Raw genomic sequence first — 24,525 nt, 5'->3', positions numbered from 1 at the left:
CGTTTAGTTCTTTTTCAGTGAATAGCGAAGGATAGGAACCACAGGGGGGAAAAAAACAACAGGCAAGTGTTCACACTAATCTTTTTGTTTTCAATTTATCATTCAAATATTCTGGTGAATGTGATTGTTTTATGTAGATTATTGTCATTAGCCTATGGGGAAGATATCATTGAGCAGCATGAATGCCACCTAGTAATAAGCCAGGAGAAAGAATTTTGTTGTCATTGCATTTTCTGGATGGCAACTAAAATCTACAGTTGGTATGTTTCTTCATAAATCAGAAACAATGTGCATTGCCCATACTATTTATAACAAACATTGCAACTGGAGTCTGGGAAAATCACATCTGATAAAATCGGTAAAACGGAGGATTATAATTTTCCTGTTATGCAGTGTAACTAAGTGGTTGTTGCAAGTCGATTTTGTCAATGGTTATTTATGTTTTAACTCTAATAAGAATGTCCGCTAAATTATGCTTTAAATGTATTGTTTTGTTCCATGCAAAGCAAGGAGGGTGCAAATCACCACCACCGGCACCACAATCATCTTTCTTGCAAACAACCACTTCATTACACCGGTCAGACAATCATCAATCACCAAGGCTGACATGCAAAACAAAACGGAATCACACCCCTTCATTCGTGGTCACAATACTGACGTCTCGTTCCTGAATTAGAGCTCAATCACATTCCAATCAATCACACGGGCAATCTTTGGGATCACCGCTGGTCAAATGATCGGGCTCAATTGGGGTGAGCTGGGGATTAGTCAAACACGTATCCATGACAACATTTAAGGGATCTTTTCGAGGAACAAGTGGGGGTTAAGAAAAGTTCAAGTCAAAGCTGAACAGGGCGAGGCTCCATCTTACCGCCATAACCCTCGGGGAGAAGTCCCTGTCCCCGAGCCGCTCAAACACCCGGAACTCCATTCTTTGATTGACACAGTTACTGATCTGAAGGGTGGGGGTGGAGACATGAGGCAGGGCCAAACTGCACATTTAAATGACTTCACGATTAATTTAGCATATACCTAAAATGTTGTGGTCAAGAGGTGTTTTTTTTTTTTTTTTTTTTGTATGATCATGATAAAACAAAATCTATAAACCTGACTTTACGGAGGTGTCAATGAAACTAACAGGCATAATTGATAAGGGGATTAATTGTCACTAACAATTCAATTCTTGAACCATGTGAGGCAAAATTGATTACATGATTTCATTACTTGGCTGAAATTAGCACTGGTGATATTGATTCAATCTCAACTAGTTGACAGTCGAAATTAACATTCTAGCATTTAATTCAACCTTTAAAAACAATTATTGTTATATATTCTTGCAATGGAGCACGTGTTGAGAAGAGACCAACCAACATTCTAATTTAATGCATATTGCATTGAGCACAGATCCAGATAAAACCGGGATTGAGGAATTATTGCAATAAATAACCCGTTAACATGTCTATAATGTTATGTCATCCTTCGTCAAGCAGGAAGAAGCCTGCTAATTAAAGTAGTGATGAATAAAGACACCAACATAGAGTGCTTTGTCATTCATGCATTGAAATAGTTTTTTTTTCACCCCCCTCCCTTCTTCCATCTCACCATTGCCAGTTCAGCCTCCAGCTCCTTGATGCGGTTTTCCTTGAGGTCCAGCTGTGCTCGCAGCATTCCCGTGTGCTCAGTGGCTTCCTTGGTCTGTCGCCGCAGGTCCCACTTCTCTCTCTCCAGCATGTCTTTCTCTTTGGCAAGAGCTTTCACCGCGTCCTCGCTCTCCTGGTGGACAGCAAAAAACTGAAGTTAGTGCATACATCTCAAAACAATATTCCCTGGTAAAAACACATACTGATGACAAGTAGCTATCCCAAGGTGCTACACAAAATAACGGTATGAAAATTATGATTTCTTTACAACAAATACATCTGTTTGTCTATGTATCTGTATGCCATACTCTACGTCGTGACAGGCAGAACAATTCCACTTCCACTAGATGGCAGAGATACAATTAACCTGTGTATCCACCATTTTTTGCCTTTTAAAGAGATTAAAATCAATGTGTTATTCTACATTTAATAAATTGTAGTGTAATTGTCGGTCTTTGAATATTTGCTCCAAGCCAGTGTAAACAAACAGGAAAAAGAATCCATGTTTGTGTGCTTAATGGGGATCAGGCTGAAGTTTCTTTGAAATTAAAAAAAAAAATGCTAATGCATATATTCTTGTACTTTTCTGTGCTGGTCGTAGTTGCGAATAAAATCCCGGAGCTGCTCCTCTCGGCTCTCCAGTGTGGAATAAAGTTGCTGCATCTGATTCACCAGGTCTGCCTTTTCCACCTTTAGACGCTTTCGGTCTGACTTCATGGCTGATAGAAAGGAAAGGGATCACTAGTTAGCACTGTTTTGTGTGCAAGCACAGGCTCACTGGTTTTACATGAGAAAACATTTGTAGGTGCACCTCTGCAACATTACGAATTCCCAGGACTATCATTGGTCATTCTCACACACGATAAACCTGGCTCGTTAGGTGCAATATTTACACAATGTATTTTCAAGTTCTATAGACATTGATACAAGGATGTGTTCGTACATCAATGGTTTCTGAATCTGATTAATGAGTAACACTGTTATTTGAACAGAACACCTCAAACCAGAGAACCGATTTTTATATTGATTTGTGGGCAACCTTTAATAGGCCCTCTCAAAACCATGCAAGTTTGGGAAGGAAGGAAGATGACTCAGAAAGAGTCGCAGATTTGTCAGATTCTGACTAAGAAAATGACACAATGTATCGAGGAGGCGGCCGAGCCAAGACGCCACTGTGTCACGGTCCTCCTTTGTCTCCCCTTTTCTTTCCGGCAATATGGCTGCGCCCAGGGTATCTCAAGAAATAGGTTCGCACGGCCGCACACGCATCCATCCGTCCGTCCGTCCGTCCGTCCATCCATCCATCCATCCATCCATCCATCCATCCATCCATCCATCCATCCATCCATCCATCCATCCATCCATCCATCCATCCATCCATCCATCCATCCATCCATCCATCCATCCATCCATCCATAGGTACATTTTAATATTGATTCAACACTTTGAGCTCTTGATACTTAATTGTGTATGCCTGGTTGTATCCATTTGCATGGCTAAGAAGATGCTTTCAAGCATTTGCACAAGCGAGGAACACTAAAGACACATAGATACTATGGCTGCATGCTCACAAAAAGCAATCTCCACATCTCAACTTGTATAGTCTGCTCTTTAGTCTCATTGTCATATCTTCCCTCTGTGGGACACACGTGAAGAATGTTATAAAACATTTTATTCACGCAGCCTTTAAATGTCTCAATGATCCTTCCCTGTCTCTTTGACACAAGCTTGAAATTTTTCCAGACATTGGCTGACAGCTTCTATTACGCATTTATATGATAAGCTCCATTTTCACACTTTCCATATCCATCTCATAACTTGGCTGTTATTTGTGCACAGAAGCCCCGTGACTGTTGGATACTTTGAAGGATCACATCAGTTTCCCTCTTGATGCGCCTTTCTTTGTTTACCTCGTTTGTGCTCCGAGCCATCTGTGTGTCTGTGAACGAACTTTTTAACAGCTCCGCTTCCAGAAGTTGCATCTGGGGAGAATGGTTGGGGACCGGGAATATCGTACAAGGACAATGTCTGTAACGTTCTCACTATAGATAAAAAACACATTGAGATTAATGTTAGTGGGGGCTACTTGAAGTGACCTTTTTTGGTCTTTTGGTATTACCCAGGGGTCACCGCAGCAACTCACCCTTTTCTATCTGTCCCTGTTCACTGCATCTTCGGTTACAGTTCCAATATGCATATGTCCTCTCACATCACATCTATAAATGTCCTCTTTGCTGCCTACCTGGCATCTCTATTTTTCAGCATGTACAAACCTTTTAAATCTGGACTCTCTTGCTTGGTATCCAGTATGTGCTGATCTTATTTCTGAGGTTGTCCATCATTGCCAAGGTGAATTTTCACACCTTTAAGTTTCCAACCCTTTCTCCTGCCTTTTAGTCATTGATACCACCTCCAAACCATACATGGTTGGTGTTACTACCATGCTCCCTTCTACTCTCTCCATTGCTCTGAACAATAGATCACATGCACTTAAACCTTTGCCACCCCCACTGGCCTTCTTTTTATTCCTACACATACTCTGGCGTGCTGCAACTGACCTTCATTCCTCATTTCTTGAGCGCAAACATCAGTATGACTCAAGCCCATAAACATAATTATTGTCATGTCTCTCATCTCTTTGTAGTCTGTGATCAGTGTTAAGATAGAGTAGGTCACGTAACTAGAATCAGGAAGCAAGGGCATGTTTCAGCACAGTGTTGAAAGAGAACGCTGCTTGTTCTATTCTCTCCTGCAGTTCGGCAAAACAACTACCTACATTTTGTGTTATACAAGGCATCGTTGATATGTATCTTTGTTTAAGTTATTATGGATCGAAATAGATCTTTTGAGTTCTGAAATTATAGTTTTCTGTGATGTTAGACGATAAGATAAAAGCATGATTGAGATTTCGTGTCGATTTGGTTCATTTGGTTCGTATGACTGATTATACAATGTGGTTTGTATTCTCCCAGTTTCACCTTTCCTTTGTTATTAAACCTGGAGTCAACCTTCAACCTGGCCTTCAGAGTCTTGATGAGTGAAAGTGGTTGAGCTTACTGTCTTCGGATATTCAACATATTTGGAGGGCAGGATAATTATATAAATGGCAAAAATAATGTATGTTTGCTATATTTGGGATGTCAAGACTTAAGATTCCATACAATACATCAACACAAAATGCGATGTTTGTCCTTGACTTATGACTGTTTAACATTAATTTTAGCTCTACTAGTAATACAAGACATAAATAATGATTAAAATATTGGAAAGAACTGGTCAGTTTAAAATGCAACCTCAATTACTGTTTTTCATTCTGTCCCTGCACAAAAACCCATTGCTCCCTTTCTCTGCGTTTGCACGACAACAGGTTTCTTAGACTAAAAAAGCTCCTATATGGGCAAAGAGAAAGAGGAAACCTCGTTGCACCTGCCTCAGTGAACTCAAAGATGCTGCTGAGACGAGCCAAAAACACTGTAGCTGTCTTATATCCTGCACCTGTGACTGTTGGGCAGCAGCCATCCGCCTGATGTTTGACAAGACAAGACGCCCACTGTGACTCAGTAAAAGAAACCATTGATGGTTAGGAGGTCGTCAACATTTGAGTGTTTATGGAATACAAATGATAAAGAGAATCTTGTTGTGCTGATAAACTGTGTCGGAAAAGGTTAGTTGACAGCCGTATTTACTCCTTCATGTACTCTTTGGCTTTGTGTCGACCTGTCACATATATTTCACAGTTGGAGTAGGAGGTGTTTCTGAAGTACAATTTAAACTAATGTCTACTTCTGTCTGATTCATGGACTCCGAGGGAACTATTCATACCAAACAACAAAAATAAGACAGGAGTGTTTCCAGGATTGCCCAATTTAGCGCTAAGGTCTTTCAGGATACCGCAGTGATCATCAAAGTACACTTCTCCAAAATTATGGTTTAAGGTTTGAAGTCAATGGATGAATGTGAGACTGAAACAGATTGTGAAGACGACAACTATACAGCTGGCTATGGCTAAAAACAGGTAATTGTGATCCTTCATCTAGCAGCCAGAAAAAAAGACCAAAACACACATTAAAAAAAAAAAAAAAAAAAAAAAAAAAAAGATGTTTATCAAGGAAAATAAGTGGACACCGTCCCAGCATGCGTGATCAGGGTTTACCTAATCCAAAGCAGTGGAAATTGTACTGCTCGGCACATATGTGGCCTAGAGGTGCATTGCTTTTCCATTTTCTGAGGATACAATAACAACCACCAGATGAGGCATATGACATGAGTGGCAAAAGGAAATCTAAGAGGAAGCAAAGTTTTTTAGACCAAGTAGATGCCTAATACAAAATAACAGCCTGAGTCCTCTTCCCTAATCTCTTTCCAAACCGGCCTATACTTTCTGCTGCCAAAACCCTTGTGTTTAATGGGAACATCCGTTACTGCAATGTGTTAAAAGCCTTTGTGTGCTGGCCGCTTTCATGGTACTTTGCTCCTGAACAGCTTTGACTGCCCACACAGGAAGGGATACCGTACTGTATATCACTGGCTGCCAAACAGGAAATATGGACACTTCAGAGCGTTGATAAAGGCTTAGCTCTACGTTTTCCTGTTGACACAACAGCTTTAAGCTCGCACGACTCCCAATTCTATCTTAAATTACAATCAAAAGTCCTTTCTGGTGAGGTTGTTTCGAGAGATAATAATGCACAAGTTATGTCCAAGTCTAAGAACACGATTAAGGAGGGCCACCGCTTCTTTCACTAGTTGATACTGCAGTATTTGTCTTAAGGTAATAAAGAAACTATTTGTTTTATGCAAGTAGAGTGAAATCCCTCCATTGCAGGTTCTGCGGTTCACAGTCCCAGTATTTCACAAATTTGTTTGAGAAGTGATGTCAATATTATACTTTTACCAATTGCCAGCATTTTAAAGTTAAATCCTGCCTGCCATGAAACAATGCCCGTATTTACTGATTCAGCCTCAGTCCCGTTTCATCAGCCACGGACTAGCAGTTGTGTTTTATCAGGAGAGAGAGGAGCTGCTGCCCTTGCTGATCACTTTGATGTTTTCCTTTACTGTACGGAATGTAATGTTAGCTAAGTGGGATCATAAGGAACGTACAAAAACTGCCTTGATGGAGCCATCCAGGTAAAGAAAAGAAGAAACGTAGCCAGTCGGCAACTGCCCATAACCGTGTCTGTAAAATAAACAACTGAAAATGTGTTTTAAAAATACCTGGGTCCTGTAAAGAGGTGGTTCTCAGAAAGTGTGGTCTAACTTGATGGTCAAATGCGGACTCATTTTGAGTCATTATTTCTTTGCCTTTACAACGAATCACCAGATCTAATTGTTTACAATATTGCAGACATACTGCAAAGAAAACATAAAAAAAAACTTGACTAAGGTCTGTGTGTGTGTTAGTGCGTGAATGTATTTTGAATGGTGAAAAATAGCCATTGCAGCCACTTCCTCTTTACATTTGTGTAAATTCTGATTAATTTTACATCCAATGAGAGCGTGTTTGAAGACAAAACAGCACAACATTTTTTCTACAGTATGCCAATGTGTTGGTCATTTTTCACAGCAAGATGGAAACAGAAACAGAACACGACTAGAGAAAAAGCCAAGGCTGTATCAATCGAATGTACAAATCCCATTTCTATTTGCTCAGTAACCTTAAGTGATGCTCACTTGCATAACGTTTTAGATCTTACATTACTCCATAACCTGCAGGGGTACATGCAGTCCACTGAAATAGGGAACAGGGTAGGGGCAGTAATAGCCCACTCACTGTTCAAATCATTACTTCAAAAAAATACACGTACTCATAATGTTACCTGATGGATACATTACACAAAAAATACAACTTTAGTCTGATAACATTCTCACATTTAGACCTGTTCATACCGGTTCTCTTTTTCAAATAAAGCAAAATACCCAACTTACCCAGTTAATCACTTGCTTTTTTGACCTTACCCCCAACAAACAGTATAGCTGACAATTTCCTGTTTTTTACTTTCACAAGCTGTCTTAATGGTAAAGCAGCACATCCCCAGCTTGATATTTCCCAAACTTGTAAGCCAACCCAAATTCCCCTTCTTGAAGCTTTTATTAGCAGCTGCTTACTATCACTATATGCTGGGCCTGGTCTTTTTTTCTTGATACATTCCTTCCCAGTAGAAAGATTTAGTATGATAAAATTTTGAATCAACTCTCAAATAAAAAGTGCCAAAAGATATTTCAGTAGTTTAGAGTTCACTTGTGCATACCGGTAGTTTGAGTGATTCCAGCCTTACTAAAAATAATATATTTCAAGCTTGAAGAAAATATGAAACTATAGCAAATGTGCCTCATTGAACTGCAGCAGCATCCCACGGGCCCAAACACTGACTCGTGGTCCATGATACATGTTACGTATATCCAGCCGCGAACGCATCTCATTATCATTATGGTGACATGAAAATAATGCCCTGCTTTCCGGTCGGGCCATAAACAAAGACTGGAGGACCTGTGGGCACATTCACTTTTGAGAATGGAACTTGAATGTAGCATGTAAATGGGCACGGCAACCACAATAATAAACATATAGCGTACTGTAACTGATACCTCTCGGACAAGTTCAAGGAAGGAAAAGCGGCCTGACCCTTTATATTTAATTATCACGAAAATGAAATCACAGCAGGTCATACGGGTGACTTTGTTGCGTATTAAAGAACACACACAGCTATTTGTTGCCCGGCTAAAGTTCTGACCTTGCAAAGCCTCTTTGGCTCGGCCCAGCTCCTGCTCCTTTTGGGCCAGCTGCACGCGGAGCTCCGTGGCAGAAAGCACCTCGGCTGAACATCCTCCTTGGCTCTCCTCCAGGTCCTTACTCAACATATCCTTCATCTGGCGCAGCAGGTGCACCTCTTCCTGCAGTTGGGCCACCTCCTCACGAAGTAGAACTACAACAACACACACACAGGAAGGACGGTGAAGCGTCAAGAGGCTGCATGGATTTTTGTAATGATGTGCGTGACTGAGACGTGCGCTAGTATAAGACACCTGCACTCTATGTAGCTACATTAAATTACTGACAACAACAAATAGAAACACCAGCACAGTTATAAACAACTGTGAACCCTGGAAGTAGAAGATGCGGCACTTCCTCTTCTATGTCTATAGCGCTCTCTTGCGGTTTAGTGTGAAAATAACAAGTGAAATGATATAATGTGTAAATAATTTCACAGTTAAGTCACTTCTGTGTATAAGTCGTACCCCCGGCCAAACTATGAAAAAAAACTGCGACTTACAGTCCAGAAAATACGGTATTAGTGTGATGTGAGCTCTCTTGATAAGTCAGACTGAAATCTCAGTGGGTTGGAACCAGTGGACAGCCACCTATTTTTCCAAATGGCCTCCAGGTTGGCAAAGACACATGCACTGAAGCTGCGAATTACAAATGACATTCTGAGTGGGTGCCCACTGATGTATGCATCCCCCTGCAGGTGTACACAAGTCCATGCAGCATCCACCCTGCTGCAGTTGCCAATTTCACTGTGGCTCACAACAGCACAAAAAGTTACATGTTTTGTTTGTTATTTTTTAGGCACCCTAACATGTAGCATATTGTTTTTGGCTTTAGTTTCAATGTCAAATAATTGTGCTTCTGCAAACAGACGGTACAGAAGCAAGCTACATAGTAAAGCCGAGATTGCCGGTAGGTAAATGTGTCAAAGGTAAATGCTTCACTGTCAAATAGATTATTGAATAAAAAAAAATGTTTTCATTCCTGATGCTGACCACAAAGTAAGTAAACAAATAAATACAAAATTGAGGGCAATCTAAAAGTCACCACTGCTAAAATTGGCAATGTTAACTTGGAAAAAAAAAAAATTATCAAGCAACAAATGGCCCAAATGGAGGCTAATGGTATCTGACCTTTGTTTGTGCATGCATCAGCAAATAAATATGTGAATCCACTGTCATCCATCTACGCCTCCATTCCATCTGACTGTCCTAAACAGGCTCCGCTCCATTGTGATTATGGCTCACTAAAACAGTAAATTGAACCTCCATCGTTGGTCATTCATGTTAACGAGTGCTTCAGTCAACAACAACAATGCAGACCTGCACGCGTTATAAATGGAATTGCTGTCATTTTCTGCTTGTATGGTTTAGGGAAAATAAATTGAACTGCGCCCTTAAATAATAAGACAGCCTTTGTGGGACTGCTTTGCAGCTGCAGAAACCGGTTCGAAAAAAGTGGTTCCAAAATATCAGCGCATCTCTTGCGGGACAGAATCTGTCATCTTCTCTCCTGACATCAAATATGTGAGAACACTATGGAACCTTTTTAGAAACATACAAGTGACTCATCTTCATGCAGTTTTTAAGAATGATATCTTTCAATTCATCTTGAATTCATCATCTTTCTGACTTCACCTTTCACAGTCCCTGAAATAGTTTCTGGTGATATATAGTAAGTTTAACTGTAGAGAGCAATTTGAAGGCATGTATTTTTAACACTTGCCTTCTTTGGTATTCACAAATTAACCTATTTTGTGTTTTTTTGTTTTTCTGAAGAGGCTATTCTCAACTATTAAATGAATTATCTCTTTTGGTGCCCTTTCTGAAACGGCTTTCTGAAAAACACCCACGATGCCAAAAGATGGTGCTGGAGTGCTGTGATTGACAAAAGTAGTACACTGGTACCAAACAACTATATAGAACTGACAAAGGTCAACGGTGTTTGTCTGTTGGGGAGGAGCTAAGTTTAGCCTAGCAATAAGAGAGTCTTTGTCGCATGGACGTAGATTTTGAGAGGTTTTTTTTTCTCCAAACTTTTAATGGTCAATCAATGGTAATGATCATTATTCATGTGTGGCCAGAAAATATCACATTTCAACTCAAAATGTTGGTGCATCTAGTCAGAATAAAGCTTAAGGAAAACAGCAGAACACATGCAATGATGGTTTTCTTTTCAAACAGTAATGACATTGGCTTTGCTGTGGTGCTGAACAGAGAAAGTTGCTTTTAGACAATACATCAATGGAGCTTCTCGATCTGTCAGACTCAGACTCACCTCCCCCCCATTATCACAAAAAAGCACAAATTGGAAAGCAAAGCTAAAAGAAAAAACACATCCAACAGTTTGTCACAGAGGCCAGTGGCCATGAGGCATATGAAATTGGACTTGGCTGATTTGAGATTGGAGGGCAAAAGCTGATAGTGAATGACACAGCGTGTATATGTGTGTGATCTTGTGTGAGATCTGCAGTGGGGGCACTGTCGTAACTACACAGAGTGTGTGCAGAAAGTGTGACTACATGAACTGCCGTGACATGATGGAACAGCGACACTAACATGGAGCCTCTATGGATTATTTAAATGTAGTTTGGGCTCATTATGATTGTGTAGCCTTAATTAATACAATACGCTACATTGCACATTGTTAAGACGATGACTACAGTTAAATGGCAACAGACTCACCCCAACAAAAGCGTCTCCATACAGGGCATGCACATCTAATGGCACGCATCTGATGAAAATATAATTAATACGGAAAAGATTAATGTCATAACACTGTATCCTCAGCATAAAATAAAAAAATACAGACTTTAATTAGTTGGGACTGCCGTAAAAACTTTCACTGCCAGTTTGACTTCGAGTCATCCACAGTTTTTGGCATAGGATACACGAGGGAAAACAATAATGTGACCCCTGCATGTTGCCGTTTCGGCATTAGCGATTTAACGTTTTAACAGAGTTATTTGGAACCGATCCCTTATTGTTCACTGAAAGTCTTGGCTGTTTGCTGTTTTTGGGCTCAGGCCAAAGTAATTAAACTCTGGTGCCATCTGGTAGTATCATGGTGTTGCCGTTAGGTTTAATTCACTGGTGATCTGTATTAGAGATTTCCTGTTTTGGGGTGGCCCTTGAATGCACGTTTTGAACCTGGTGCTTGTCAAAAGTGAACGTATATTCATATTTCTCTCCCAACGCAGTTACTAATAGTTTATCTTACTAATGGTCATTTATGTTTAAGATGCTCAACTTCCATCTGGTAGGCACAATTCGATTTTTTAATCGGCAATCTTGGCGGGGCTCAGCTCCCAGGAATAGTGGGGGTTCACTGAGTCTGAATTTCCTTGAATGCACCATTGTGGTAACAATGTGTATTCTCAAGGCAACAATGGATCCCATCAACACTTACCAACTATGACAACTTCTATCTCGTGCCAATTTCAAAGGCTTTCTCAGTGGAGCAGATTAAATGGTGATATATCACTGTACCATATTGGGGGGTGGGGGGGTGGGGGGCAGCAATGATATTTTTCCTGACATTCAGTCATGTCCCATCTGTTGTGTTGCACATGGGAGAAATACATTTCTCACTAATGCCAAGTGTGTCCTTCATAACGAAAACTATAAATCAGTTGAAGTGGAAATAGTTTAAATGGAACTCGCATCTGTGTATCATTCTAAAAGATACTACTCTCTGAACTGAAAATAACTGTGGTAGAACAAATCTAACTAAGCCAGCACTTCATCATGCAAACTCCAATGATGCAGTGACAAGTGTTGAGACATTATTCCAAAAATCTTACCGGGAAGCAAGCCCCCGGGCTAACAAATCACCTCTGACATCTCTCTCTTCATTTTGCCCAATGAAGCAAAGAAATTCCATGGATTTAGTCTTAATCAACCAATTCATACATTCAATATTAATTGCATTTTTCCATATGAATTCAAGTTCGATTTGAAATGCTGAAGTATATTAAAGGTGTCCAAACATGAAGATTGACTCAGTATTTTAGACACCAAAATTAGGAAATTTAGCAGTCCGATGGCAACTGCAAAAATCAAGTACATTGCAAGAAAAAACCTACCATGAGAAATTAATCACTGTAGTTAGTCACTGCAATATTAAAACAAAAGATTCACTTTGACAATCACTGATGAGAGTGTCATGCAAAGGCCCTGCAGCTACATCTTTGACAGCTCAATTTTTTTGAACAAGTGCAAAAAGAAGCGAACAAACCACAGTAACACAAACATAACAACAACAACACATACGGCCTCAACTTTGAGAAGAAACAAAGCAAGTGGTGGCTTGGGTATCTAATAATGATAATATTTTCTCTAGGTGAGGCTTGGCACAAAAACAATCCCAAAAATAAATAGTCAACTGCAGCTTTTGAGGCTCTCTGGACTGAGGCTTTGGTTAGGTACGTGGCAGTCTTGTGTGACATCTTGCGTGACGGCATTTCAGTCCCGGGAGTTTTGCGAGTCCGCTGAGGCATATTGTTACGAATAGTAGAACTTGAGAAGCATTCAAATATTTCAAGTTCCACTCTCATATTGTATCATTGGAGTTTTCCAAGTAGCAGAGATTGTAACTGAATAGAGTAGGATGTTGAAATAATCCAGGAGTAAAGCTGCCTGAATTTTGACTGCTATAAAAAAAAAAAACAAAGTAGATTTGTAAACTATGTTAACTCCAAAAACTGCAAGCCGCTGATTGCGAATTCATCAGCGGCTCATGACGATAGCAGGTGTGAGTGATGAAGGCAGCTTTCAGAGTTGGTCTGTGGGTGCTTGGAGCAGGATTAGCGAGTCAATTCTCATGAGCCGAACAATCTTCCCTGTGTTGCTGGAGGGAATGAAAGGGTCACAGTTGATGAAAATGAGAAAGGATGGAAGGAAAAAAAAAAACCTTCCCGCAGGGCACTCAATCACAAAAATCAAACGGTAATATTTTGTATTACTGGCGAGGACAATGAAAAAACAAAAAGAGTATTGAATTAGTAGTGAATTGCTATTTATAGATGAGGGGAAGTGGAATCAAGTGTCTGTGGTCTGTGCCTGCTTTTAAACACGTTTATGCTTTTTCATTACATATTGCTAAAATATATCACTGAAATGAGATTTGGACTTATTCAAATCCACTATTAAACAGAGATGCAATAATTTAGAAGAACATCCTTCTACCCAGAATGGTAACAACCACTAAAGTGAAAGGCTATTCTGCCTGATTTGGGGCAAGTGGTGGGGGTACACCCTGCACTGGTGGCCAGTCAACCATGTTGATATTTCCCACTCTTCAGATCATGCATGCATCATGCATGGGGAGAAGCCAGAGTACTGAGAGAAAACCCACACAAACGCAGGAAGAACATACAGGAAGGCCAGGGACCAGATTCGAACCCCAGATTGCAGAATTCTGAGGCAGGTGCCCTAACCGTTCATCCAATGTGCTGTCACAAAGATAAAATGTTTCCTCCTCATCACGAGGTTAAGCGTTCACATTTTCTTTATATGGCTGCATCCGAAAAAATTGCATGGCAACTTTCATATTCTTTGCCTTTAGTTGGAGAAAAAATATCTGCGTTAGATAAAAATATTAGTCTTTGCAGTTGAATATAAATATTCCAACGTTTAAACATGAAAAGATAAACAGGAGGAACACTTTGCTCATTTTTACTTTAATGATAAGAGTGTCATTGAAAGAACAGTTATTTTACGCTGTTACTCCCCACCGCCCCCGTATAAACAAATTTAGCAGAACACAACGCTTCACATCAAATGCCTTTAACTAACAATGTTGATCGTTACACGACTCGCTTCGCTCTCATCAGTCACTGCATAGATCAAGGAGTTTCCATCCCACCACGTGACATCCACAAGCCTCGAAGCGAGACTATTTCATGCTTGGAGTCCTTGCATCAACGTCGACTGAACTCGAGAGAGCGGGGTTAAAGCGGCACTCGAGTTGACTGCGAGCAGACAAGTGATCAGAGCGAAAGATAGGCCGTAATCTTCACATTCCACAACAATCTCTGCGTGTTGGCCTTGTGGCTCCCGATGCTATCATTTATGATATCTACAACTCACATTTCTGAAGAGAGATAATGTGGAAATGTATTCACAATTTAGAAGATCTAAAGAAAAAGGAAAAATCGGGTATATCCGCTTCATGCTGGCTCGCAGTCAACTCGAGTGCCGGTTCAAACATGATGTTCAGGCCTCAATTTGTCCTGGGTTGTACAGGCGGTAATCGTTTTTGACCGTGAAGACTTTGGTCGAGCAAGTGTAATTTTGTTATGTTTGCTAAGGTTTTATCACCTTTTTGCAACATGTTTATTTCTCGTGTTCAAACAAGGTCGTTTATATTGGATAGATCCATTTAAATATGCATTCCGAATGTAATTTGTTCTTGGAAAAATTCTTTGTGAAAAGAAAATAATCTAAAATTATTTCACAATGAGTCAATGATTGCCAGTTGTTTTCGTCCAAGGGACAATTCTTTGAAGGCTCAGAACGAGTCTGCACTGTGGATTAAAAGTAATCCTTTGATAACATTTGCTTTTGTGAGATTAAGCAGCGTTTCCAAGAAACTGGATGGATGTTGCAGTGATGACATGGGGGTAGAATTGTTGTTTGTGATGAATGTACTGGTCACTTGGACTCTTGAAAACACAACGACAGAAACATGTGGCAATGGAGTTGCAGGCTGCCATTTAGCCACCTTCATGATCTCATGCAAGTTTTGCACTAACACGTGTTATGCTACAAAGTAAGCAAAAGAAGACAATTGAAGAATGTGTCTAGCTAACATTTTTGGGCAATTAATGAAATTCATCATAATGTTGGAAAATAGTTTCTACGGGTTTAGTTTATCTCACCAGACATGATGTGTCATAGTATGTGGGACAGGAGTTGTGCTGCTGTACGAACATGATTTCCATTCAACTTCCATCCATCCATCCATCCATCCATCCATCCATCCATCCATCCATCCATCCATCCATCCATCCATCCATCCATCCATCCATCCATCCATCCATCCATCCCTCCCTCCCTCCATCCATATTGCAATAAAGCAGAACATACAGAACAAAGAAGAAACAATACTGTCTATTTTGCTACAAGACATTCTTGCAGTGAGATTCGAAACATAGCAAAGAAAGCGGTTCTCTTTTGACAGATTAATCCTATTATGTGTGCAAATATATTCATTTACACGGGGAACTAAGAGGTTCATATCTTTCTGACAGTGCAGGTGTCTCTGTTTGTCTATTGTTCAGAAATAAACTTTGCAGCTGAGGATAATGGTGGAGTAAGAGGGCACACAATGCCAAAACAAACAACAACAACAACAAAAACCAGAATGGTAATTGTGTTGCTAAAAAATCCAAAATGGTGTGTTTGAATATGAAATAGAGGTGTGGTTGTGGAATTATAGAAATAAGAATATTTTTATGATGTGAGGCAAAATGATTGCATCAATGTCGAAAAATAACTACCAGTCAAAGAAAAGTTTTGTTCATAAAGAAAATATTTTTGAATCCAACTAAACATGCTAAGGCACCCAAATATCCTCACATCCATAGACTTATAAATGTTTTCACTGTTTTCAAAATGACATAGCGGTGGATGAGTTTTTGTAAACAATGTACACATCCCCTCTGGTTTGCTTGGCGTTCAACCAAAAAATTCCAAGCGTACTAATGTGTCACAAAAAAATCACTAAGGGGTTCACAAGAATGTAAACAGGAGTCCGCTATGCGGCACTGCAAGCTTAGCCAAGAGCACCAATAAACAAATGACTGCTGGTTGTTAAATGTATGAGTTATGTGGAAAACATACCAATCAACAGCACACTAGCACACAAGTGAGGATACTTTCAGTTTCGTTTTTTTAATAATGTTTGGTACTACACAAATGCTGTGTCGCAGAGAGAAGTTGGAAAACAAAGGTGCTTAGTAAATGAAGGTTGTAGCAGGTTGAAGGGGGAAAGTGCCCTGACTCGAGATAAATGTGAGTTCCTTGACCAGTGGTGATCTTACTTCCAAATCTAATTAAGCAAGCCACGGTGTGATGGAAGTAACCAACATGCAAGGCCGAGGGAGCTTCCTGCTGCCATCCCCTGTAGCACGCTACGAAAAAAAGAAGGCAATTACACGACAAGCTCACTCAGCTTTAAACACGACAATGCTGACATCGTCGCTTCTTTCTCAGTGTCAGTGCAAGTATCAGACAGGGGGCAAAAAAACAGTCTTGTCTTAGAGTTGGCTCGTACTCAAAGATCAAACATCAATCTACAAATTATTCGACACAATGCTTCGATTGTCACAGGCTTTAATGACCAAATCTTGAATGTTGTCCAGGTCTACTTTGCAAAGCCAAATAGCCAAAGAGCTGACCTAAGCAGGATTCACAGACGCTATCACAGAAATCCGAGATGAAAAGGTGAGTCATCAGGCACAATTGCAAATGCATTGCAACACTTGAAGTTTTTACACAACGAAAGCACTCTGTAGCTTCCAGGTGTTTATTTTGCTGCAAAAATCACCAATTATCACAACCAAACCTTCACTTAAGCTTGATGCAAAATAGACTGCTTTGTCCAATTTGACACATCAGTGTTATGTGGCTTGAAACACTTTCATACAGTTAACGTGACAAGCAGGGTTTCCGTGCTCCTCTGTACGTATGTACGTATATTTTTGTCCAGCGCGGAAACTAATATCAAACATAATTAGTCGGAATGAATAAGATATAAAACTGTAGTTGGAATGCAAATGTACAATCACGACAAACCTCTATGAGTGTGTTTACAGTAGACACATTGACCTTTTACAGAGTGAAGCAACAGCAAAACAGAGATTGAGGGCAAACTTCATTTTACACAATTTGAGAGTGACCTCGCCGAAAACCTTCAACACTAATGCAAAACTCCACTCTTGTCTGTGCTGTTCAGTCATTTGAATTTGTAGGTTAAAGGTCGGAACAGAGTTCAGACTGGGAAAGAAAACAAAAACCTCCACTGAAGTACAGGCAGGTTAAAGTCTCCCAACGGCTCGACCGTTAAACAGGTGACTGGATGGGAGGACTCACCATCAGATAATGCTCCCTGTGGACACAGGAGCGAGTTATTCAACATGCGAAAAAGCCGGTGGGATCCTCCCTTCTGGAAAATAATGACCCACTGCTGCATTTCCATTTCAAACCCTTACAAGAAAAAAGGCCGGAAGCATTTATTTGCACTCACCACACTTGGTCTGCTCCCTGTCTGACTTCATCCCCTTCTGAGAGGGGTCTTCTCCAAAGGATTCCAGGATCAGTCAGTAGTCTGCCAAAGCCTTTGACGATTCACAAAACTTCCTTAACAGCCGACACTCAGCTCACAAGTGCCTAGATTTGCATCGACTCCAGCAAATATCCAGTACCCAAGTGCTGCTGCTGCAGTGTTCCCTCTTAGTGTACCTGTGAAAGGCGACTCCAACCATTTATGTACGGGGCTCCTCCTTCGCCATTCAAACAGTAGACTGAGATCAGTGGGGCTGTCACAATTTCCCCATGTTGCTCAAACACTCTCACCGAGACACACAAACAAAGGCGGAGCCAAGTCAAGGTGCGGCTTTGCACACAGGTGAGTGCGAATGCGTGCTCACCATGGCAGGATGCACAGCAACACGCCTGACAGCTGGTGACTTGCTTCAGGGTCTACACAAACAATATGCTAATAATGCATGGCTGTGCTAAACACAGAAGGTCTTTGTCCCACAAAACTCACTTTCTTAGATGAGAAAATGTTGCAGTTCTGTAGAGATTGCTGCAAGTATTGTTGGATGTTTTATCCGTAACTGTTTTTGACGTGTTTATGCTAGAGTAACAGTCTTGATGGTTAAAGATGAGCGCATTTGCAATGATTTCCAGTCGCTGTCTATGTTGTCTAAATCGTCATTAAGATAGCCGACTTAGGTTAGGGTAGTTACCATGGCAGTGAGGCTGTGTTGAAAGTACTTTGAATGAACATTTATGACATATAAGCAGTTTGAAGCAATAACACTTTACCTCTCATTTGGAGAGATTTGGGATCTGCCAAACTAAATATTGCACATTCAGGAGAGAGCTGAATACACAAATATAAGGGGAAAAAAGAGCATGAATCAGATTGAAGGAAATAAAAGGTTGAAACGGCACAGGTCAACAAAATATACGCAAAAATATGCACAAAAATATGCAGATATTTTTTGCATGAGGGTAGTATACCAATCCAAATACTTCAGTCTGACAGAATCTGATTTAAACAATTTTGGTGACTAAAGAAAAAGACTAGAATGAGACACTAATGGGGTGGTGGAAAGGCCACATATAAATCTATAGGCAGAAGTGGTTAAACCTGGGGAAAACGTTGCACCTTATAGTGCAAATTTTACTGTACACGGGATACAATAAGAGGTTACGCTGAAACTCTGTGTTAGGAACCGGTTTCATGACGACGGGCTAACAATTGTGATTCTATTTAATGACATGTAATGGCATTGCAAATTTGAGTTTGCTTCAATCAATTATTCAATAACAAGCCACAAAACTGGGCTCAATTGCATGGTTAAGTGAGACACCCACAACTACAAAATGAGCGAACATCTATTTGAGGAATGACGTTACGAAACTCATCCGTGTTAAAATAATGATAATAACTCAAATTCAAAATCCCTTTTCACTGACTGGCAACCTTATTTTTTAATATAATATCACTGGATTAAATCACAGAGGATGATAGCAGAAATCTTTTGACGCTGGATGAGAGGATGGATGGGTAATTTGGTGTTACAGTCACATGAGTTCATAATGAAAGTGAAATCAGATAATGTAAGTGGAACTCCAATCTTTTTGGGCTGTGGGTTTTCTCATAAGAAGCTCTTAAAGTAATTTTAAAACGGGTAAGAATCAGCTTTCTAAGGTCAGCAAGAAATTGTTTCTAAAGGAGCTCAAACGCAATAGCCTTGTATTCGATATCTTTGAATTGCAAGAAGGAGAAACTGGAGAAAAGCCGTAATAGTGTAATTTATCATGTCTCCCTATGGGATGTAAAGCTACTTAACTAATCTGCTGGTCATGGCGTCTCCTGGAGTTCACTTGAGGCTTCATTCACTGTTCCTTTATGAATAGTGGTAGTTTTTTTGGTCTCTGACTTGTCTTTTTATTCATGCTGGCATTCATTTTTTTGTAACTAATCAATCACACATTCTTCTGCAATTCATCATAATGATATTTTATACTCGTACTTTTATTTTCCAAATAGAGTAGTTAAATAGAATACATATTTAGAGTCAGACTACAGTTTAGTTTCATTCTTGAATACAATTCTTCTAAATATATCAAAAGGTGACTCAGCTTTTTTGGCATGTTATATTATTCTTACAAAAAGAGCTCTCAAAATGTCTCACTTAAACTTTTAATCAACCCATGAGCGCCAGCAGTGTTGATTGTCAGGCGAGTTCTCATGGAGGTAACTCGGGCAACGTTTTTTTCTGTCAGATGAGATGCTAACAATGTACACTTTTGAACTTGGCTTTACGTGTTCAATTTGTTTTAGATTTCTACAATGAGTTGTCCAGCAATGGAAAACATATACATAAAACTATTAAAAGCCCATCTTTGTTCCTCTTTGCGGCACTGACTCTAAATTTAATTACAAAGTGAGCAGAAGTCACGATGCCACGGCAAGTAAATCAAACTGAGTATACGGCTTTATCTTTACCACTTATATCATTTAAATTCATCTCCAAAGCTAATTTTGACAGCCAGCCCTTGGCTTTACTGTTTCTGAGTGTTTATAAACTAAATTTTCTGTACGTAGCCTCGTGTTTTGGTCTGATTGATGACTGGCACTTGGACTTCCCTGTCTTTGACAAGTGATTCAACAGGCTTTCGGCTGGTCCTTGTGGTATCTGGTACAGCATTTTGTAAAGTCTTGGTACTTCTAAAAACCTATGATTCATGTTTGTACTGTTTTGCGACCAGTTTTTTTAGACTGATATTAAGTTACTTCTGTCCCAAGCTGAGTGGACTGCAAAATTCCCCCACACCCAAAAAAATCAAGACGTGGCAGAATTTCCCAAATGCTCATCATGTTTTAGCTGGAAAATGTGTCGCTCTGCTTGTTTCACTGTGGTAGCGCAGTTTGTGAATCCCCGCATGAGCAAAGACAAGAAAGTTGTTGTATATGTCAGCACATTCCTCACTGCTTCAGTTTCATACATTTCACCACATGGGATCTCTGGTGGATAACCATTGGGATTTGATGTGTTCAAATCTTGGGGATATCCGTTCCTCTGCCACAACCTCCATCTCACCCTGCATCGTTTTCTTATGTCACCTTAGGCACAGCCTATAAATGGGCAGTGTGACTCAACAATGAAATATCAACTTGAAGACTTTTGTTTTGACATCAAACTAAACGGTGTACGAGCATTTATTGCTGCTCTGAAAATATTATAACGTTTGCTTACTTTGCCACATTTTGCCATATTTTTCTACTTTAGGCATTCACCTTTCATTCTCCTCAGAATCTAGGGCAATAAATTAAAAGCACCATCTGGCCACCCTTTTGCTTGAATAGATGAGGGTTAAACCACAATTTGATTTCATTTTTCATCTTTCACGAATCACTTCTAAAATCCACTGAGAGTTTGAGCAAGCAAAGAAGACACACTGCAACATGACCATGAACATCAAAAACTCGGTCCACAGGGTCATAATTACAAGGTAAGAGGCAGTAGAATGTCTCACCAAGCCATTCTGAATGAGTTTATTGGCGAAGCTATTATTGACGCATGGAAATGGCAGTGGAGATGCTTGGATATTATTTATGGTGGCGATCGTCTGATGGGCTTCTTTAGGGGACAGGTGTATTTGGATATCTATATACATTCTCCTGTCTTTTATCACCTGTTTTTTTAACAGCCAAAGTCAAAGTTTTACTCTAATTTCCTAGCTGAATAACCAGCTCATGTAGCTTCATTTAAATTTTGTGTGTTGTTGGTTTATGTGTATTTTCATTTTGAATGGCACTTGTGCTGCAACTCATGACGTTTTACAAGATCGCAAGGACGTAAGAACGGACAAGAACATGAATTGTGAAACGACTATACATTTAACAGAGTTTCTGAAGCCAAAAGTAATAGATCAGCATGAAGATGCCGGTGTGACCCAGTGACCTGTGATTTGTGTTCCCACAAGAACAAAGCAAATGAATCTCACATTTTGTATCAGAATGTTGGTTTTCCGAGTACGGTCGTTTCTAAAATAAATAAATAAAGGAATAAATAAATAAATAAATAAATAAATAAATAAATAAATAAATAAATAATAAAGGCGCAGGATGCCTGAAAGACATCTCCCCCCCACATATCACTTTCTTAATGAGTCCGGTTTATACAGGCAGTTTTAAAATTGAAAACCCTTCCTCCTTTAAAGCTGGAAATTGGGTGATAATGTGCAAGCATGCAAAGTGTGCTCTCTGTAGTATTAAACATTATCGTGATTAATTGGGTGTACATATTTTATGTACACCTGCAATGAAAACTGATTGACCAACAACAGAGCAAACATTTCCTCTCTTTACAGAAAGTCAATATATGAAGATGTTGATAAAGATGCATGATGCTATTTTGTTGACAAGAGACATAATGCAGTGAACTACAGACAACATTATTTTTGGGACACCTGGCCAAAATTACTATCACAGGTGAGGCAAATGGAACATCTTTGCAAGCTTGTACTCTTCTGGAATTCAAAAAATACCATCTACTTAATGACAAGTAGATGTTGGCTGAAAGAACGTCTACAACAAAGAGTATTCCTGAACCCGTGGAAACTTGCAATCTTTTTCACAGTGTATTCTTGAGTGAGAAATGTGCACCTTTGTCTAGGGAGGCATCAGGAGAGTTGAAGTCCATCAGACTGCTGATTTCACTCATGTAGCACAGGTCAGTGGAGGGCGCCTTCTGCCTCGAGTGCGGAGAAGTATCTGGCACAAAAACAAATAACAGACATTGGCGATTCAACATTCAAGATTTAATGGATAAAAATTGAAATATTTGACAGCTCTTCATGAGAGCGCAAACAGATGTGATTCAAAGGCTCACTTAACCCTTAACTGCTCCAAGATGTGAATCAACAATCATTTTGAGAACATTGTAGGACATTTAGGACCGCGCATCACATTACAGTCACTTACGTAGTACAGCTTTCTCCTCAATACACATTTCACTTCACATTCTATGCAATCCCCCGGAGAAGCCTATTCAGCATTTAATGAATGCAACGTCATGGAAAACAGCCTAAACTCAGCACAGTCGCGCAAATATTAGCATTTTTATGACTCAAGTTTGATTCGCTTGTGATGAGGTTCAGCGACTTTAATATAGTTTTCGGTAACCACCGGTGGCACACAGTGATAGTATAACTAATCCATTGCTACCGGCCACCTCCCTAAAGTGTCCACAAAACTGCAGCGAGCGCATTCAGCGTTTGATGTTCATCGAAATAAAAACAAGCGAGACCATTCCAAGTGTAGTTTTTGTCAAAGTGGACATCATGTCGGAATGAAATAAGAGCATACTGCAGTAACCACTGAAGGCTTGACTGATATAAAGGATTCTTTCACTCAGACCTTGACTTGTTTGCTGTGTGGTGGTGGGGACATGCAATACTTTTAGTATTTATTTATTTAAAGCATGATGCAAATCTTGAGATAAAAAAAAAAAAAAAAGAAACATCTGCGCCCCTTTGCTCAGCTACTCTTCCTCAACACACCACCATTAGTACCCACTGTTGAGCTTTTAGGAAACCATTAGTGGTTGAACTATTTGTGGTAATTCCACGCTAATGTGTCTGGGGGAGAAACCAGGGGGTCAAGGGGTGGTGCTGACTTTTTTTTTCTCTCGCGAGATTAGTCATCGCGCTTGCCATAATGGACTTAATTAGGCAACAAATAACACACTGTCAGGATAAATGTTAAGCTTTTCCGGTGGTGGTCAAAAACTACTAAAATGTATACACATTCATGATCAAATGATCACTTGACATTTTATTATATTAATGAAGGTGGTATTATGTCATGAATTCTAATCATTTATTATTATTCTAATTATTCTAATCATTCAAGGAATGTAATTAAAAGGCAAATACATTTAATTTAATTATTATTTCCTAATACTGCTTTGAACAATTTGAAGCATGACCCAAAATGTTCCGCAGGATCAGTTTTTGACAGACATCAAGCAACAAGCCTTCTAACTCAAGTCAAGTACATGTGATAATCTGAATTGCAGATGCTCATTCTTTCGTTAGGTGTTGGGAATGATTACCAAATCCCCTTGATTTACTATGCATGAATGTGACACTTAATTAGCTGATGGAATTGTTGTTTCCTTTAATAGAATCGAATGAGCTTTTTACGTATAATGAAGCTAACAAAAATACAGAGAGTGTTTCTGCTATATCCCAGATGCCTTCTTCAAATTGCTAAAGAGAGTGCAAGAGAGGTGTTAAAACATTTCTGCTATAGTTCCTTCACTCCCTTGCATTCAAATGTCTGCCTTTGAGTGAATGTGACAATCGAGGCATTTTCATACCTGTTCTATAAATCCCATGTGGGATGATTGAGCAAGGCTTTGGGATAAGAGCATCATTTTCTTTTTGCCTCCATCTTGTTTTTTGTTTCAACCCTTATCTTCCCAATATGCCAACAGCAGCAGTATTACAGTGTTATCATCAAAGCTTTGCATCCAAGCTTCCATGCGTGGATATCTGCTACATTCAGTGACAAGACTAATACTGTTCGCATTTTCAGTTAGACAACCACCTTTCAGAATAATGCAAAGAATGTAGCATGCTTACAATAACACATTGGTTGTATATATAAAAAAAAAAAAAAAAAAAGTAGTGGGATTGTTTTTTAATACAGGACACCTTGAAAAGATTATTTTAAAGCTTTTCAAATGCATGGTAGATAACAGGCTTCCCAAGCTTCATTGCAGCTTTGTGTGATGCATCAATTACATATCCCCATAACTGATAATTATTTATTTTTAACTGCTTCAATTAAGTTGACAATAAATTA

At 39.6% G+C, this 24,525-nt stretch overlaps 1 protein-coding gene and 1 long non-coding RNA gene across 4 annotated transcripts in view; one reads left to right on the top strand and one right to left on the bottom strand.

Moving 5' to 3' along the window:
* kazna (kazrin, periplakin interacting protein a) overlaps window positions 1-24,525 on the bottom strand; it is a 105,345-nt gene that overhangs the window by 10,145 nt on the left and 70,675 nt on the right. Inside the window, exons 1-6 of one of the 3 annotated variants that reach the window (XM_088359635.1) lie at window positions 17,874-21,069; window positions 17,659-17,749; window positions 8,375-8,566; window positions 2,223-2,359; window positions 1,603-1,773; window positions 872-955 (exon numbers count right to left, since the gene is read on the bottom strand). In XM_088359635.1, coding sequence (XP_088215761.1) covers window positions 872-955; window positions 1,603-1,773; window positions 2,223-2,359; window positions 8,375-8,566; window positions 17,659-17,689 — 615 coding nt within the window. In that variant the 5' untranslated portion in view covers window positions 17,690-17,749; window positions 17,874-21,069. Of the gene's footprint in view, window positions 1-871; window positions 956-1,602; window positions 1,774-2,222; window positions 2,360-8,374; window positions 8,567-17,658; window positions 17,750-17,873; window positions 21,070-22,320; window positions 22,429-24,525 lie in introns of those variants that run through there. The other 2 variants (XM_088359624.1, XM_088359629.1) reach the window with 2 other exon arrangements.
* LOC148402744 (uncharacterized) lies at window positions 4,279-5,272 on the top strand. The gene is made up of 2 exons (XR_015857063.1): window positions 4,279-4,757; window positions 5,008-5,272. It is a non-coding gene; the product is annotated as an uncharacterized LOC148402744 (long non-coding RNA).

Source organism: Syngnathus floridae, chromosome 2 (genome assembly GCF_059516105.1).
Source record: "Syngnathus floridae isolate MCC-2025c chromosome 2, RoL_Sflo_1.0, whole genome shotgun sequence".
Classification (NCBI taxonomy): domain Eukaryota; kingdom Metazoa; phylum Chordata; class Actinopteri; order Syngnathiformes; family Syngnathidae; genus Syngnathus; species Syngnathus floridae.
Note: the sequence above shows the minus strand (reverse complement) of the source record. Positions and strands in the feature narration are given on the sequence as shown.